At 40.3% G+C, this 13,597-nt stretch overlaps 2 protein-coding genes across 6 annotated transcripts in view; one reads left to right on the plus strand and one right to left on the minus strand.

The window, feature by feature from the left end:
• Positions 1-13,597, minus strand: part of Ctps2 (CTP synthase 2) — a 127,483-nt gene that overhangs the window by 52,992 nt on the left and 60,894 nt on the right. The gene's annotated exons all lie outside the window — the stretch shown is intronic.
• Positions 4,721-6,773, plus strand: S100g (S100 calcium binding protein G). Its single transcript, XM_048440646.3, has 3 exons — positions 4,721-4,858; positions 5,161-5,304; positions 6,561-6,773. The coding sequence occupies exons 2-3, from the start codon at positions 5,170-5,172 to the stop codon at positions 6,663-6,665; spliced, it is 240 nt and encodes a 79-aa protein (XP_048296603.1). The 5' UTR covers positions 4,721-4,858; positions 5,161-5,169; the 3' UTR covers positions 6,666-6,773.

Consider the following 13,597-nt stretch of genomic DNA (forward strand, 5'->3'; position numbering starts at 1 on the left):
TATGAACAGCTTTATGTCATTACCATGTTACCTAACATGCCTTGTTACTTGCTCCAGTAGTCTGTGTCACTACATATCAAAGTAGACCCCTCCTGAGTGGCCCTCAGGTCTCACCTTATGCATGACCCTAGTTAGCTGGACTCTCCTGATAGATTCAAACCAGTACTTTCTACCTCAGCTAGGCAAGTCCAATGCTAATGGCTCCTCCACTTCCTACTCCCCACTCCCCCACCATACTCCCATACACAGGCCACTTTTTCATTACATTTCTAAAGAGGCCTTCTCTATACTTCACCGCAAGAGCCCATGATTTGAGAGCACAATGAGTATGCTCTCCTTACCAAATAAATCATCTACACATTGGTAATTCATGTCCCATGCCCCTTCAAAGATGTTCACATTCTGGTTCTTAGAACCTAAGAACCTGTGGACCTTTTATGACGTCAGAATTTACAAACGTGATTATGTTAAAGTTATTAGAGGTGGAAGGGGGCTTTCTTGCTGCGTCATGACAAGACAGAAGGTCTGGGGAGAAGAGAGGCAGGCTGCACTCCTCATTTCTAAGGAATTCACCCAATAGAGATGTTTATTCTGGATTATGAGGGTAAACCCACATAATCATGCAGGACCTTGAGAGAGGAAGGAGAAATAGTAGCAAAGAGGACACTGCAGACAGACTGGACAATGTTAAGCTGCTGGCTTTCAGGAAGGAAGGGATATCTATGAACAAGCGGCCTCTAGAAGGCGAAAAACCAAGCAGTCTCGCCTGTAACTTCAGAATGAACACATCCTATCAACCACTTTAAACATCTGACTTACAAGTAAAAAAGGGAGTGTTCCAGGTACTGAGTTGGTAAGAACTTATTAAAGCAGCAACAGGAATCCAATGCTGCCCATTCTGTAATCTATATATAGACCAAAGGGAATAGTACCTATTTCATAGCGTTGCTACAATGATTTCAGGAGGCTGCAGAAGTTGACTGTCCATAGTATAAAAGCAAAACAAAACAAAAGCCCTCAGTAAGCACTGGCTCCTATACGGAGGCCTCTGGGGACTAAAGACTAGCACAGGCAGGACTTGCACACCCCAGGCAAAGGCTGGAAGTAAAAAAGAAAATGAACTCTGATGGTCCAGGGAAGACAGGTACCACATAAAAGTCAAGTAAGGGGAATAGGTATGCTGTCACTTTTAGGGACAACTAAAATTAAGTTATCCTTTTAAATAACTAAAATTTAGTTCCTTAGAAAGGATGAGTTCAGGTATGTTAAATTTCAAAGTCAAAGATAACATACAATTGCATTTCACGTCCACCTTGTTTTGTGGGGAGTTGGTCATTAGTAACAGTAATACAATTAGTAATACGAAACGAGCTTGGTTTTTTTTTTTTTAAGACAAGGTCTCCTGTAGCCCAGGCTGGCCTCAAACTCCCTATACCTAGCAGAGAAGGACCTTAAACTTCAGATTCTCCTTCCTCCACCTCCCAAGTGCTAGGATTACAGGCGTGCAGCACATAGGCCAAAAGTCATTTAGGCTACACATCTCATTTCAAGGGAAAATCTCTGCTGAAAGTGACCTAATGCTGCCTGTCCGAGCTCGGGCTTGTAGCAAATGCTAACAGAACTTGAAAAATACCTTGTGCTTCTTCTCATACCTTTGCAGGCTCATATCTTCCAGTGATAGCTCTCTTGTCTTCCTTTTATTTTTATCTTAGTACCCTGGTAACCCAGAAGTCAGAAACACGAAATCCACCAATAGTCTCATGAAACATTAACTAACAATGTATGGAAACATGCCATAAATGCAGGGTGTGTTCAGAAGAGTGTGCTTAGAAATGAGAGAAATGGAAAGAATGACAGGTACAAGGTTGGTAATGGAAAAATGGAGAGGCAAAGGTTAAGTAGCGCCTCTCTGTTCAATTGCTTGATCTTTGGACAGAATTTTTTTTTACCCCCTCAGGAAGACTCTGAGTGCCTGCAGCTTCTGTGACCATGTTATTCTGCTCAAAGTCAACAGCATAGATGCCTAAAGAAGAAAAGTCCTCTGGGCTGGGTATGCAGCTTAGGTGGTAGAGTGCTTGCTTGGCATGCATGAAGCCCTGGGTTCCATCCCCGCATCACATAAACTAGACGTGGATTTTGTGCATTATGTATTTGTTATACTTTTACAAATCATATATTCCATATGATATGAAGTAAGTATGCTATATAAAAATCTGTCATATAATCTACTGATATTTAGATTATATGTAGTGATTAAAATCTTTTTTTTTCAATATAGGCGCAAGAAATATCACACCAACTCCTCTCCGTTTTAGCTTCAAAATGATCATTTGAGAAAGCAATTGAGGAGATTGAAATATACTGTGATAACATCACTGAGGGTCTACAGAAAAAAAGTTCTTGTCCTTAAAAAACCAGTGAGATTCCACAACTCTTCTCAGAGAATTGATGAGGAGGAAACTATTGGCCAGAAAAAGCACATGTGGAAATGGTTACAGGTAGAGTCTAATCAAAAGGTAGAGTTCTGTATTGTTCTTGCCACTTTGCTTTAGATGTAAAACAAAACGAAATAAAAACCTTAAAGATGTTGGAGTGAGGCAGTCCGTCAGGAGGACTGAGATAGAAGGGCCAGGAAGAAGTTCAAGGATAGCCTGAACTACATTGTGAGCTGGGATAAATAAAGAGAGCCCACCTCAAAAACCAAGAGCAACAACAAAAGACATTGGAGGAAAAACTATAGTTCTTACTATGATTAGTCACAAAAGCTCACTTCCTCCTAGTAGACTACAACTTACACACAAAACAAGCAAACAAAAACACTGGAAATTTTCTAAAACCTTTGAAAAAAACATTGCCAAAATCAGAATATTATTGTGTAAAATCATCAAATAAAAACAATGCCAGCTGGACATGGTAGCCTACCCCTGCAATCCCAGCACTGCTGGGGTAGAGGCAGAAGGATCAGGAATTCAAGGTTATCCTTGGTCAGACTGGGCCTCATGAGAGACCCTGGCTCCAAAAATAAACAAATAAATCAGGAGTTTGGAGATACAACTCAGTGCATAAGAGCACCTGTGCATAAGCATGAGGATCTGAGAATGGATCCCAACACCCATGGAATAGGTCAGGGCTGGCTGTGTGTGTGCCTGTAATGCCAGCACTATTGGGGTGGGGAGCAGAGAAGGGGCTCACTGGCCTTGCTGACTACCAACCTAGCTCAGGTTCCATGACAGACCCTATCTCAAGGGAATAAGGTGGAAGATGGATAGAGCAAGACTCCTGACACCCCACACAACTATACACATGTGTACATATGTATACACCACACTCATACACTCATACACATACACACATATGTACACACACACACACACACACAATAGACAGACCTACCTACCTACCTACCTACCTACCTACCTACCTACTGACAGGCTAACCTACAATGCCAGTAACTCCAATAAGTGGGTTAATACGTAAGTCTGTACTAGAACCATATAAACTGCAATAACACACCCAAAACCCATAGAATGGTAAGTGCTCAGAAATGACCAGAATCGTGTAAGCAACATCACAACATTTCACATTTGTTCTCCAATGTAAATAAGATCCTAGAGTTTTCGAGGTGAAAAACATGTGGGCAAAGTACAGTCCAGTATTTCAAACCTGAAATTGTAGGTGCTATACTGCAGGTCAGGAAAATTTTTAAATGTCCAAATGTTTAAAAGCTGTTGAAGGGCTTTTGAAATCAGTCTGAAATCCCCTACCTGTGACTTATAATCAGCATTAGAGTACTGTCCCCAAGAAATGTCCTAGCTATTTTATGGGTCTCTTTCCAGAAAAAAAAATCAAATTTATCTCTAATTTCAAATTCTGGCTATTTCAAAACTTCTGAAATAGTTCCAAATGTTTAAGTGTGAGCTGAGTGTTTTCACAAGTTTTAGAATGATTTAGCAAAATATATTTTGTTACAAACAGGAGAAATATCTCCAAGAATAGTGGCATACACTGTTAATTCCAACACAGGAGGCAGGAGGCAGATCTCTATAAGTTCAAGGCTAGCTTGATCTGTAAAGCAAACTCCAGGGTAGCCAGAAGTGAGGGAGGGAAAGAAAAGAAGGGAGGAAGGGAGAAAAAAGGAGGGAGAGAAGGGGGGATGTAAGTATTCAGAAATTTTAAAAAGTACAGATAGGAACAATAGTCAAAAAGAAAGAAAATGGAAAGTTACTCAAAAATACTGCTTTGCCAAATAAAATCAGAAATTTTTATCTACCTTCCCCTTTTTTAGAGGGTGAGGTTTGAGATAGGGTTTCTCTATGTAGCCCTAGCTGTCCTGGAACTCACTCTGTAGACCAGGATGACTTCAAACTCACAGAGATCCACCTGTTTCTGCCTCCTGGGTCCTGGGATTAAAGGCAGGGGCTACTACTGCCCAATTCTATATTTTTAAAAGCCGTGTAATACTGTCCCTCTGTGACAGAATTTTTTTCTCCACAGGAAAAAAATTTCTCAAGCCTAAATCTGCAGTGTCATTGCTTTCAGAAATGTGAGCTGAGAGCAGAACAAAATTCTATATTGGAGGGAAAAGTATTCGAAGGAAAAGAAAATCCAGGTTTTACTCTTAGGACTCTGAACCATTAAGCAACTGTTGAAGTAGCAGTTCTTTACTGGAGCTCGCCCTTAATTGAGAGTCTTACACTTGGTTTCAGAACCCATTAATCATTACCCTTAAACAGTAAACAAAGGGGAATGTCATAATCAGGTGATGTGTCTGTAAAGACTATATAAAGGCGCTCCTCCTCGACACTTCATCAGCTTATCGCCTGCTGCTCTTCGACTCTTCCAGTGCTTGCTCTGACTGGTAAGCAGCTCAGTGTGATCTTAACATGCTCACTGGCTTTTGGAGTGCTGGGGATAGAACCCAGGGCTTCCAGCAGCCTAAGCAAGCGCTCTACTAACAGCTATGTTCCCTAGCTCCTAACTTGATTATTTTTAAAATACTTTAGGAGCCAATAATGTTTTTCTCATCTACCTCTCTTCTCCTCTCCCTTTTCCCTTTTCTCCCCCTTGTCTTTCCCAATAAAGAGGGAGGGGAGTAAAAACCTGTTGGCAGCACTTGGCACTTTAGCTTTTTGGTAAATCTACTTTCTTCCCAATTTATAGGACAGCAGAATGAGTATCAAGAAGTCTCCTGAAGAAATAAAGAGCATTTTTGAAAAATATGCAGCCAAAGAAGGCGATCCAAACCAGCTATCAAAGGAGGAGCTGAAGCTACTGATTCAGTCAGAATTCCCCAGTATCCTGAAGGTGAGTGCATACCTGAGCAGCCCAGAGGCCGCTGCCCCTGGGGGTGGGAGAACACAGCTGAGTGCCTAGGGCTGAGGGCTGCCTCAGAAATACTGCCCACAACCCTGTGGGGATATGGCCACATGTAACCGAGGACCTAGCAAAGACTAAACAGGTGCTCTATCACGGAGCTACAGCCCCAATCCACATGACTTGTTTTTAGACCGCACACACACAAAGCTGAAAAAACTAACATTATAATCTGGTATTTCCTAATTTTCTTATAGATCACAATAACTTTGTGTGTGTGTGTGTTGCTGGGACTTGAACCCAAGACCTCAGACATGCATTTGGAGATTTGTTGCATAGTAAAGAATATCTACTTAACACTCCTCAACTGTTCACATAAAAATAGCTAGATGAGGGACGAGAAAGATGGTTCAGCAGTTTGGAGCATCTACTATTGCTGCAGAGAACCCAGGTTTGGGATTACAGGCTTGAGCTATCAGGTCTAATTTGAAGAACTTTTTAGAGGCCTAAAGAAGTTAAGATCTCTTCCAGGATAGCCAGGGTTACACTGACAAACCCTGCCTTGAAAACAAAAAAGTTTAGATCTTATAAATTACATCAAAATGCAAATGATGACTTTTAATAATAATAAATGTACTATATAGTGTTATAAAGAGCCAGGGGGCTGGAGAGATTGCTCTGGTTAAGAACACATGATGCTCTTTCCAAAAAACCTAGATTCAGATCCCAGCACTCGTGTCCACCAGTAACTCACAACCACCTGTAGCTTCAAAGGATCTGATGCCATTTAATGGCCTCTAAGGGCAGCTGCACTTACATTTACATGCACACAGATAGATGTGCGCATACGCGCACGCGCACACACACACAGTATTTTTTAAATGGGGAAGGGACAAGTATTATGGTACACTCACTCATTTAATCTCAGAACTCTGGAGGCAGGTGGATCTCTGTTGAGTTCAAGGCTAGTCTGATCTGCATAGTGGGTTTCAGGTCATAATGAGGCCCTGTCTCAAAGATAAATAAAATAAAAAAGAAAGACAGAACCCAGTTATGCAACATAAAACCACTGTTACAGCTGAAGCAGGCTTCACTACACCTGTTATCACATTACCAGTGCCATGTGACTGAAACCTAGGCTGCCTTCTTGGAAGGAAAATACAGTTCCTCTAATTTCAGAGATGTGTTTCAATATCCTATCTAAATTTTCTTCCTTCCCCTATCCCATTCTTTTTATCTAAAACCAGGATTCGAGTACTCTAGACAGTCTGTTTAAAGAGCTGGATAAGAATGGCGATGGAGAAGTCAGTTTCGAAGAATTTCAAGCATTGATCAAAAAGATCTCAACATGAAGAAGCCATTAAAGAGCACCATCACCACCTACTGATCAAATCCTTCACAATCATAAAGATCTAGCTGTCAGACCAATATACTATTAATAAAGCAAATTCTGAGACATGTCTCTCTTGTCAAGTACTGACTCTAGATTACTTAGATTTTAGAGTAACCTTAGCCTGATGCACCTACTTTATTTTTCTGAATTTTTTATTTGTTTTACATTTATTTATTTAGCGTGTGTTTATTGCTCACATGTACGTATGAGCAAGTTCATGCACCAGCAGGTCACAATACATGGGTGGAGGTCAGAAGATAACATGGAGAGAAGGTTCTCTCCTACCATGTGTGACTGGGGGACCAAACTCTGGTTGTCAGACTGGGTGCTTAGTGCCTTTTCCTTCCTGAGCCATCTTGTTGCCTGACTCACCTACTTTTGAGATTAAAAAGAAAAGTCACCAGACTCTACTTAAACATGAGAGATCATACACAGCAAAATAAGACTTGAAATTAGAAGGGGATATTGGAAAGATGAGTTTCTGGGGGAGAAGGATGTGGGAGAGACAGAATAATGGGACTAGAAATTACCATATACATGGATGGAACCATCAAGGAATTTTTTTTTTTTGGTTTTGGTTTTTTGAGACAGGGTTTCTCTGTAGCTTGGGAGCCTGTCCTGGAACTCACTTTGTAGACCAGACTGGCCTTGAACTGACAGAGATCTGCCTGAGTGCTGGGATTAAAGGCGTGAAACATTACACTCAGCATTTTTTTTTAAATTTTAAAAGAAATTTTAGATATATATTGCCAAGTATGGTGGCTCATGCTTACATATTAGCATTTGGGAGGTAGAGGCAAAAGGATTGAGTTCAAGGTCATACCCAGTTACGTAGAACTTAAGGCTAGCCTGGGCTACATGACACGCTGTCTCACAAAAAATTTTGTTATGGATTTTTTAAGATTTTTAAATTTTATTTTGTGTATTTGCCTGCATGTATATATGTGCACCACCTTCATACCATGCCTGTGGAGGACAGAAGAGAGTTTCAGATCACCTGAAACTAGAGCTATAGACAGAAATGAACTGCTATGAAGGTAGGCAGAACTGGACCTGGCTCCTCTCCAAGAGCAGCAAGTACTTTTAACCTCTGAGCCATCTCCATAGCCCCTTACAAAAAGACATTAAAATGAGGCTGGGCACATGTGGGTGGTTCAAATTAGATTTAATGAATATATATATATATATATATGTATGTATGTATGTATGTATATGGACATGGTGGGAAGGAAACATGTTGGGATGGGGAGAGGTTCTGATGAGACTTGGAGGGTTGTATGAACAAGACACAATGTCATATGCATACATACAATGTATATAAATAGTCAATAGATTTTTACTTTTTCTAAAAAATACACATGGGGCTGGAGATAACTTAGGGGTTAAGAGTACTTGCTGCTCTTGCAGAGGACCAGGATTGGTTTCCAGCATCCACATGGTGGCTCACAGCAATCTGTAACTCCAGTTGCAGGGTATCCAACACCCTCTCTTGTGCCTGTGGGTACCGGGCAAACACGGTAGTACGCATATATACATGCAGGCAAAAAAACCTCACACATATTAAAAGATAAAAAAACTTTATTCTACACATAAATATAGTAAAAAGTGGGGATATGAATGTAATACAGACTATTAGAGACTGTTAGCCTACCATGTATAAGACCCTAGGTTCTATCTGTAGCACCAACAAAGTAAAAGTAGGGTAAATGATACATGTAGTAGCACATGCCTTCAGTCCCAGCACTGGATGCACAGGTAGGTGGATCTCTCTGTGGGTCTGAGATCAGCCTTGTCTACACAGCAAGAACTGGGCCATCTAGAGCTACACGGTAAAAATCTCAGAGAGCCTAAAGAGATGGGTCAGTGGTTAAGAGAATATATTACTGCTGGGTGGTGGTGGCACACACCCTTAATCCCAGAGGCAGGCGGATCTTTGTGAGTTCATGAACAGCCTGTTCCACAGAGTGAGTTCCCGGACAGACAGATTTACAAAGAGAAACCCTGTTTCAAAAACAAAAAAAGAGTGCACATTGCTCTTGCAGTGGACACAAGTTTCCAGCACCCACAGCAGGTGGCTCACAACTACTTGTAATTCTAGCTCTGAGGGATTCAATGCCCTCTCTTAGCCTCCTCCCAAACATGTACACATGTGCACGCACCCACACATAAGACACATACACATAAATATAATTAAAAATAAAAAATAGAGGCTAAAGAGATTGCTTAGCAGTTAAGAGCACTGGCTATTCTTCCAGAAGTCCAGGTTTAGAGTCCCAGCACCCACACAGCAGCTTACAACACCCTGTAACTCCAGTTTCAAGGAATCTGACACCATTTTCTGTCCTGTTTGAGCACCAGCACACAGTGGTGACTGATAAATATACATGCATGCAAAACACCCACAGACATAAAACAAAATAAAAACAAATTTTAAAATAATACATGAATCTAAAAGAAAAAAACCTCTAGACTACTTCTACAATGTTGCCAAACAACATTAAAAAAATGCTATCAAGGACTTAAAAGGAATAATAATCATAATAATAATAATAATTTTTCTTTGCTCTAAGTGCTGGCATCATTTCTAATCTCAATTCTTATTTCGTTCTGTTCAATGGCTAGCAAGGAACACACTTCAAAAGCAGACACTTGTCTATAGGACATGGCCCAATACTTACTATGCCTCTGAAACAAATGACCCCTCAGGGAATAAAAGGAACACAAGAGCAAAAGGCACAGGGTTCATCACTGCAGGAATGACCTCAAGTAGGTCAGCCTAAGGCCTTGGTTCTGAAAAACAATGTTCTAACTAATATTCTTCAATATTTATTTTTAACTCACACTGTAAGGGCTACAATGGCATGCTATACTTTCTGTAGCTGATACCAGAAAGGTATGTAATCATTTTCCACTTCAAAATGTAGCAATAGTGATAATGAATGGTTTCCAACTACATGGACCTCTATATTACCATACCCTAAGCTAAGAACCACTGCTTGCAAAGAATAGCCCTTGACTCCAGTGAAGGGTTAACCCAACAAACTTGAAAATGTTAGGTTTGGGGGCTCCAACAGCTCAGTCAGTAGAGAGCTTGCTTTGCAAACACAAGGATGGGAGTTTGATCCCCCGAACTCATGTTCAAAAGAAGCTAAATTAGGGACACACTTGTAATACTCCTGTGTTGCGGGAGTCCCCTCTGTGTGCTCTGATTACCATTAATGAATAAAGAAACTGCTTTGGACCTATAGGTAGGCAGAGAAAGTTAGGCTGTATGCTGGGAGAAAGGTGGAGTCAGAGAGATGCAATGAAGTTGCTGCCAGAGTCAGACATGCCAAAACTTTGTCTGTAAGCCACTGTTACGTGGCGCTACATAGATTAATGGAGATGGGTTAAATTAATATATAAGAGTTGGCCAATAAGAAGGTAGAATTAATGGGTCAAGCAGGGTTTTAGATGATACAGTTTCTGTGTGATTATTTTGGGTCTAAGCTAGCTGGGCAGCTGGAAACCAAACAAGCGGTCTCTCCTGCAACAGACTGGCACACCAACATGGTGGACTAAATCCATGTTAAAACCTGAGAGAATTTAAAAAGGGATTCTAGACACAAAAATACAGAGTTTAACACAGCTTCCTGCTGTTTGCTAGCAGAATGCCACAGCTCCTTTAACAGAGGTTTTCCTGACTCAGCCATACCAAAAGAAAAAAAGCCATGCTATTTTGAAATACTGGCTTTCTGGATCATCCTGCCAGCCCAAACTCTGACTCCTTCAGGCAGGAGGTCTGGCTACAGAACATTTGAGTGGGTTTTGTGAGCAGACTGCTGCAGCTTTATTAGTGGCAACATGGACTGGTTGTATGCCTAAAACTGGGGCAATGTGCACAGCTTGCAGAGGTGGTGAATGGACTTCCACCATGTTGGACTGGGCGGGGCAAGCAGATAGTACCGTATTTGACCTAGTAATGCCACAGCTTAAGTTTTTTAAACAGTGCTTAGCATTTTAAAAAGCATTCCTGGACAGTAAAGAATTACAGTTATGCAATAAAGACAAATCCAGATGAGTCATATTGTTGGATAAATATACGTAGGCTTTAAAGAGAGAAGAAAAAGACTATAGAGTCATAAAATAAAGTTAATGCTTTTAAAAAAGGGTAAAGTCTTTAAAGAGACAGAGTACAGATACTCATAGTTTTAAAAGAGTAAAGAAAAATAAGCCATGTAAAAATAGAAAATTCACAGAGAGTTTGGATTATGTATATTATTGTGCTATCTTTTAACTTTTTGACTGTGAAGGAGCTAAATACAGAGAGATATTTCATTGTACGGACTGCTAAGTTAAACCAACATAAAGGCATCTTGATTTCAAAATTTGAGTCTAAGGATATATTGCTTTGGAAAAGAATTTCTTCTCTTGTTTCCACAGAGGATGAGAACCTGTGGATTGCTTCCAAACTGGTATGGTTTGATGGAATAAGACTCCGTCAAAAGTTGCCTTGAGCACCTCTCAAAATATTACTTTGCCTAACTGCTGACTGAGATTAACCCAGCACACAGAATACACCATAAAAGACATGATTAACAGAACCCCCAATCAGCAGGAAGAAGTATGGAAAAAACTATGTCCATATTCCCAAATATTGTCTATAAATGTTTGCTTATATTTAAAGGGGGCTATGATATAGATATGCTGTAGAGATTTGCATTTGTATGGATCTTGGTTTATTGATGCAAATTTAAGGTCAATTTTGTCATATGTATATGTACTTCTGATCTTCATTAAGGTATTATGTTTGTGTAGCTCATTTTAAAATGTAATATATAATTAAGAAATACAAGTTAATAGATACTCATCTATAATAGTTAAGCTTGTAATCATGTTAGATTTTCTAGATGTATAGAGATATATTTCAGTTAGTTAGGTATTCTTCAAATATTCCAGAGACCTTCAGAATATGGCATTTAAAATGTTTTAATAACTTAGGATTTTTCATGACAATGAGACACATTTGCTCCTGACAACACCAATTACTTTGAGAGGAATATGGGCATTGAAAAGGCTCCTTATACAGTTTGCTAGCCATTTGGGCAAAAAACTGCTTTTGCCTGGACTGCTTGACTGGACATGCAGGACCCACAAAGAAATGACTGCTGAGCTTGCCTAAAGGTGAGATAGTCCTTCGGGGTTCCTGCTTCATGAAAGAGTCTGCCAGACATTCTGCCGGACACAGAAGAAAGTGACTGACAAACTGCCAATATAGGCAGAACTGTCTTTGAAATTTCCTGCTTCATGGAAAAGCCTGCTAGATACTGTGGGCCTATAGGCTGAAGATGGGTGCCCCAATGGTACAGAAGAACTTTGGGTGACTGTCTGGGCAGGGAAATATCTCTGTCAATTCTAAAATTTTGGAAATTGCTTACAATGCATTTCCTGTTTACTTAGGTAATGTTATATCCTTCTGGAGTCTTTGATAGAGTGGAAGAATTTATAGTTATAGTCATAGTTTTCCTTAGTTATGATAAAGGATAAAGTAGATATAAATATTGTAACTGTAATTCCTATTTGATACTTGTTTTGTTATAAGTAATTTTACTATGTTAAAGTTAAAATTTTCCTTTTTATTTAAATAGAAAAGGGGAGGTAATGTGGGAATCCCCTCTGTGTGCTGTGATTACCATTAATGAATAAAGAAACTTCTTTGGACCTATGGCAAGACACAACTTAGATAGGAAGGGAAAGTTAAGCTGTATGCTGTGAGAAAAAAAGGCAGAGTCAGAGAAATGTCATGGAGCCATCACCAGAGATAGACGTGCTGAAACTTTGCTAGTAGGCCACAACCTCGTGGTGATATACAGATTAATAGAAATGGGTTAAATTAATATGTAACAGTTAGCCGATAAGAAGCTAGAGCTAAGGAGCCAAGCAATGATTTAAATAATATGGTTTCTGTGTGATTATTTCAGGTCTAAGCCAGCCGGGCAGACAGGACCAAGTAGCTCCCTCCTCCAAGACTCCTGCTGGGGAGGCAGAGAGGTAGATTACTGGGAATCACTAGCCAGCAGGACTAGCCTACTTGGTGAGTTAATGAGAGACTAATGAGAGACCCTGTGTCACCAAAAACTAAGTGGACAAACCTGAGGAACACTCAAGGTTGTCTTCTAACCTCCAAAGCAATGTCTGTGAATACAGTGTGTGTACCATACAAGTGTAAGCTGGGTATGTCTATCAAATTAGCGCAGTCATATCCTTAGAAGTCCTGAGGTGACCAGTGAACCCCACACCTACCTAGTCTGTACCTCTAGAGAAAGGGTAGGAGGACACAGGCTAGACAGGGTCAAGGTCATCTCTGGAGTTCAGTGGCAAACGCCTTTACCCTGGAAGCCTAAATTTGTATAAAGATCTGTTAACAACATACAGTATGGGTGGTCACATGGAACCAGGGACAAAATGAGTAGAGCTTTATGACTTGGTGGAAGAGGGGGGAAACATATTCAGTTCTGCTTGGATATGTGCTAAAATATAGAATCTCAGCTGGTGGTACACACCTTTAATCCCAGCAGTTAGAAGGATCTAGAGGTGAGGTCAACTAGCAACAGCAAAACCTTGACTCCAGCAAAACAAACAAAAGAAACCTGACGTACACACTAGAAATTTACACTCCCTGCTTCCTGAGAAAGCAATGTGACTAGATGTCTTCTACTCATATTTCCACACCTACTGCTCACACGTTCATGGCTTCCTGACTTGATGGAATGTACCCCCCTCAAACTGTAAAGCAACATATACCCTAATTCCCTTAATGTTGCTTCTTGTCATGTACTAGTCTCAACACAGAGAAAAGCAACCAAGACATTACACATTAGGAGAGACTGGGCAGATGGAGGCAGGGATGAA

This window comes from Myodes glareolus, chromosome X (genome assembly GCF_982192425.1).
Source record: "Myodes glareolus chromosome X, mMyoGla1.1, whole genome shotgun sequence".
In the NCBI taxonomy this organism is placed as follows: Eukaryota; Metazoa; Chordata; class Mammalia; order Rodentia; family Cricetidae; genus Myodes; species Myodes glareolus.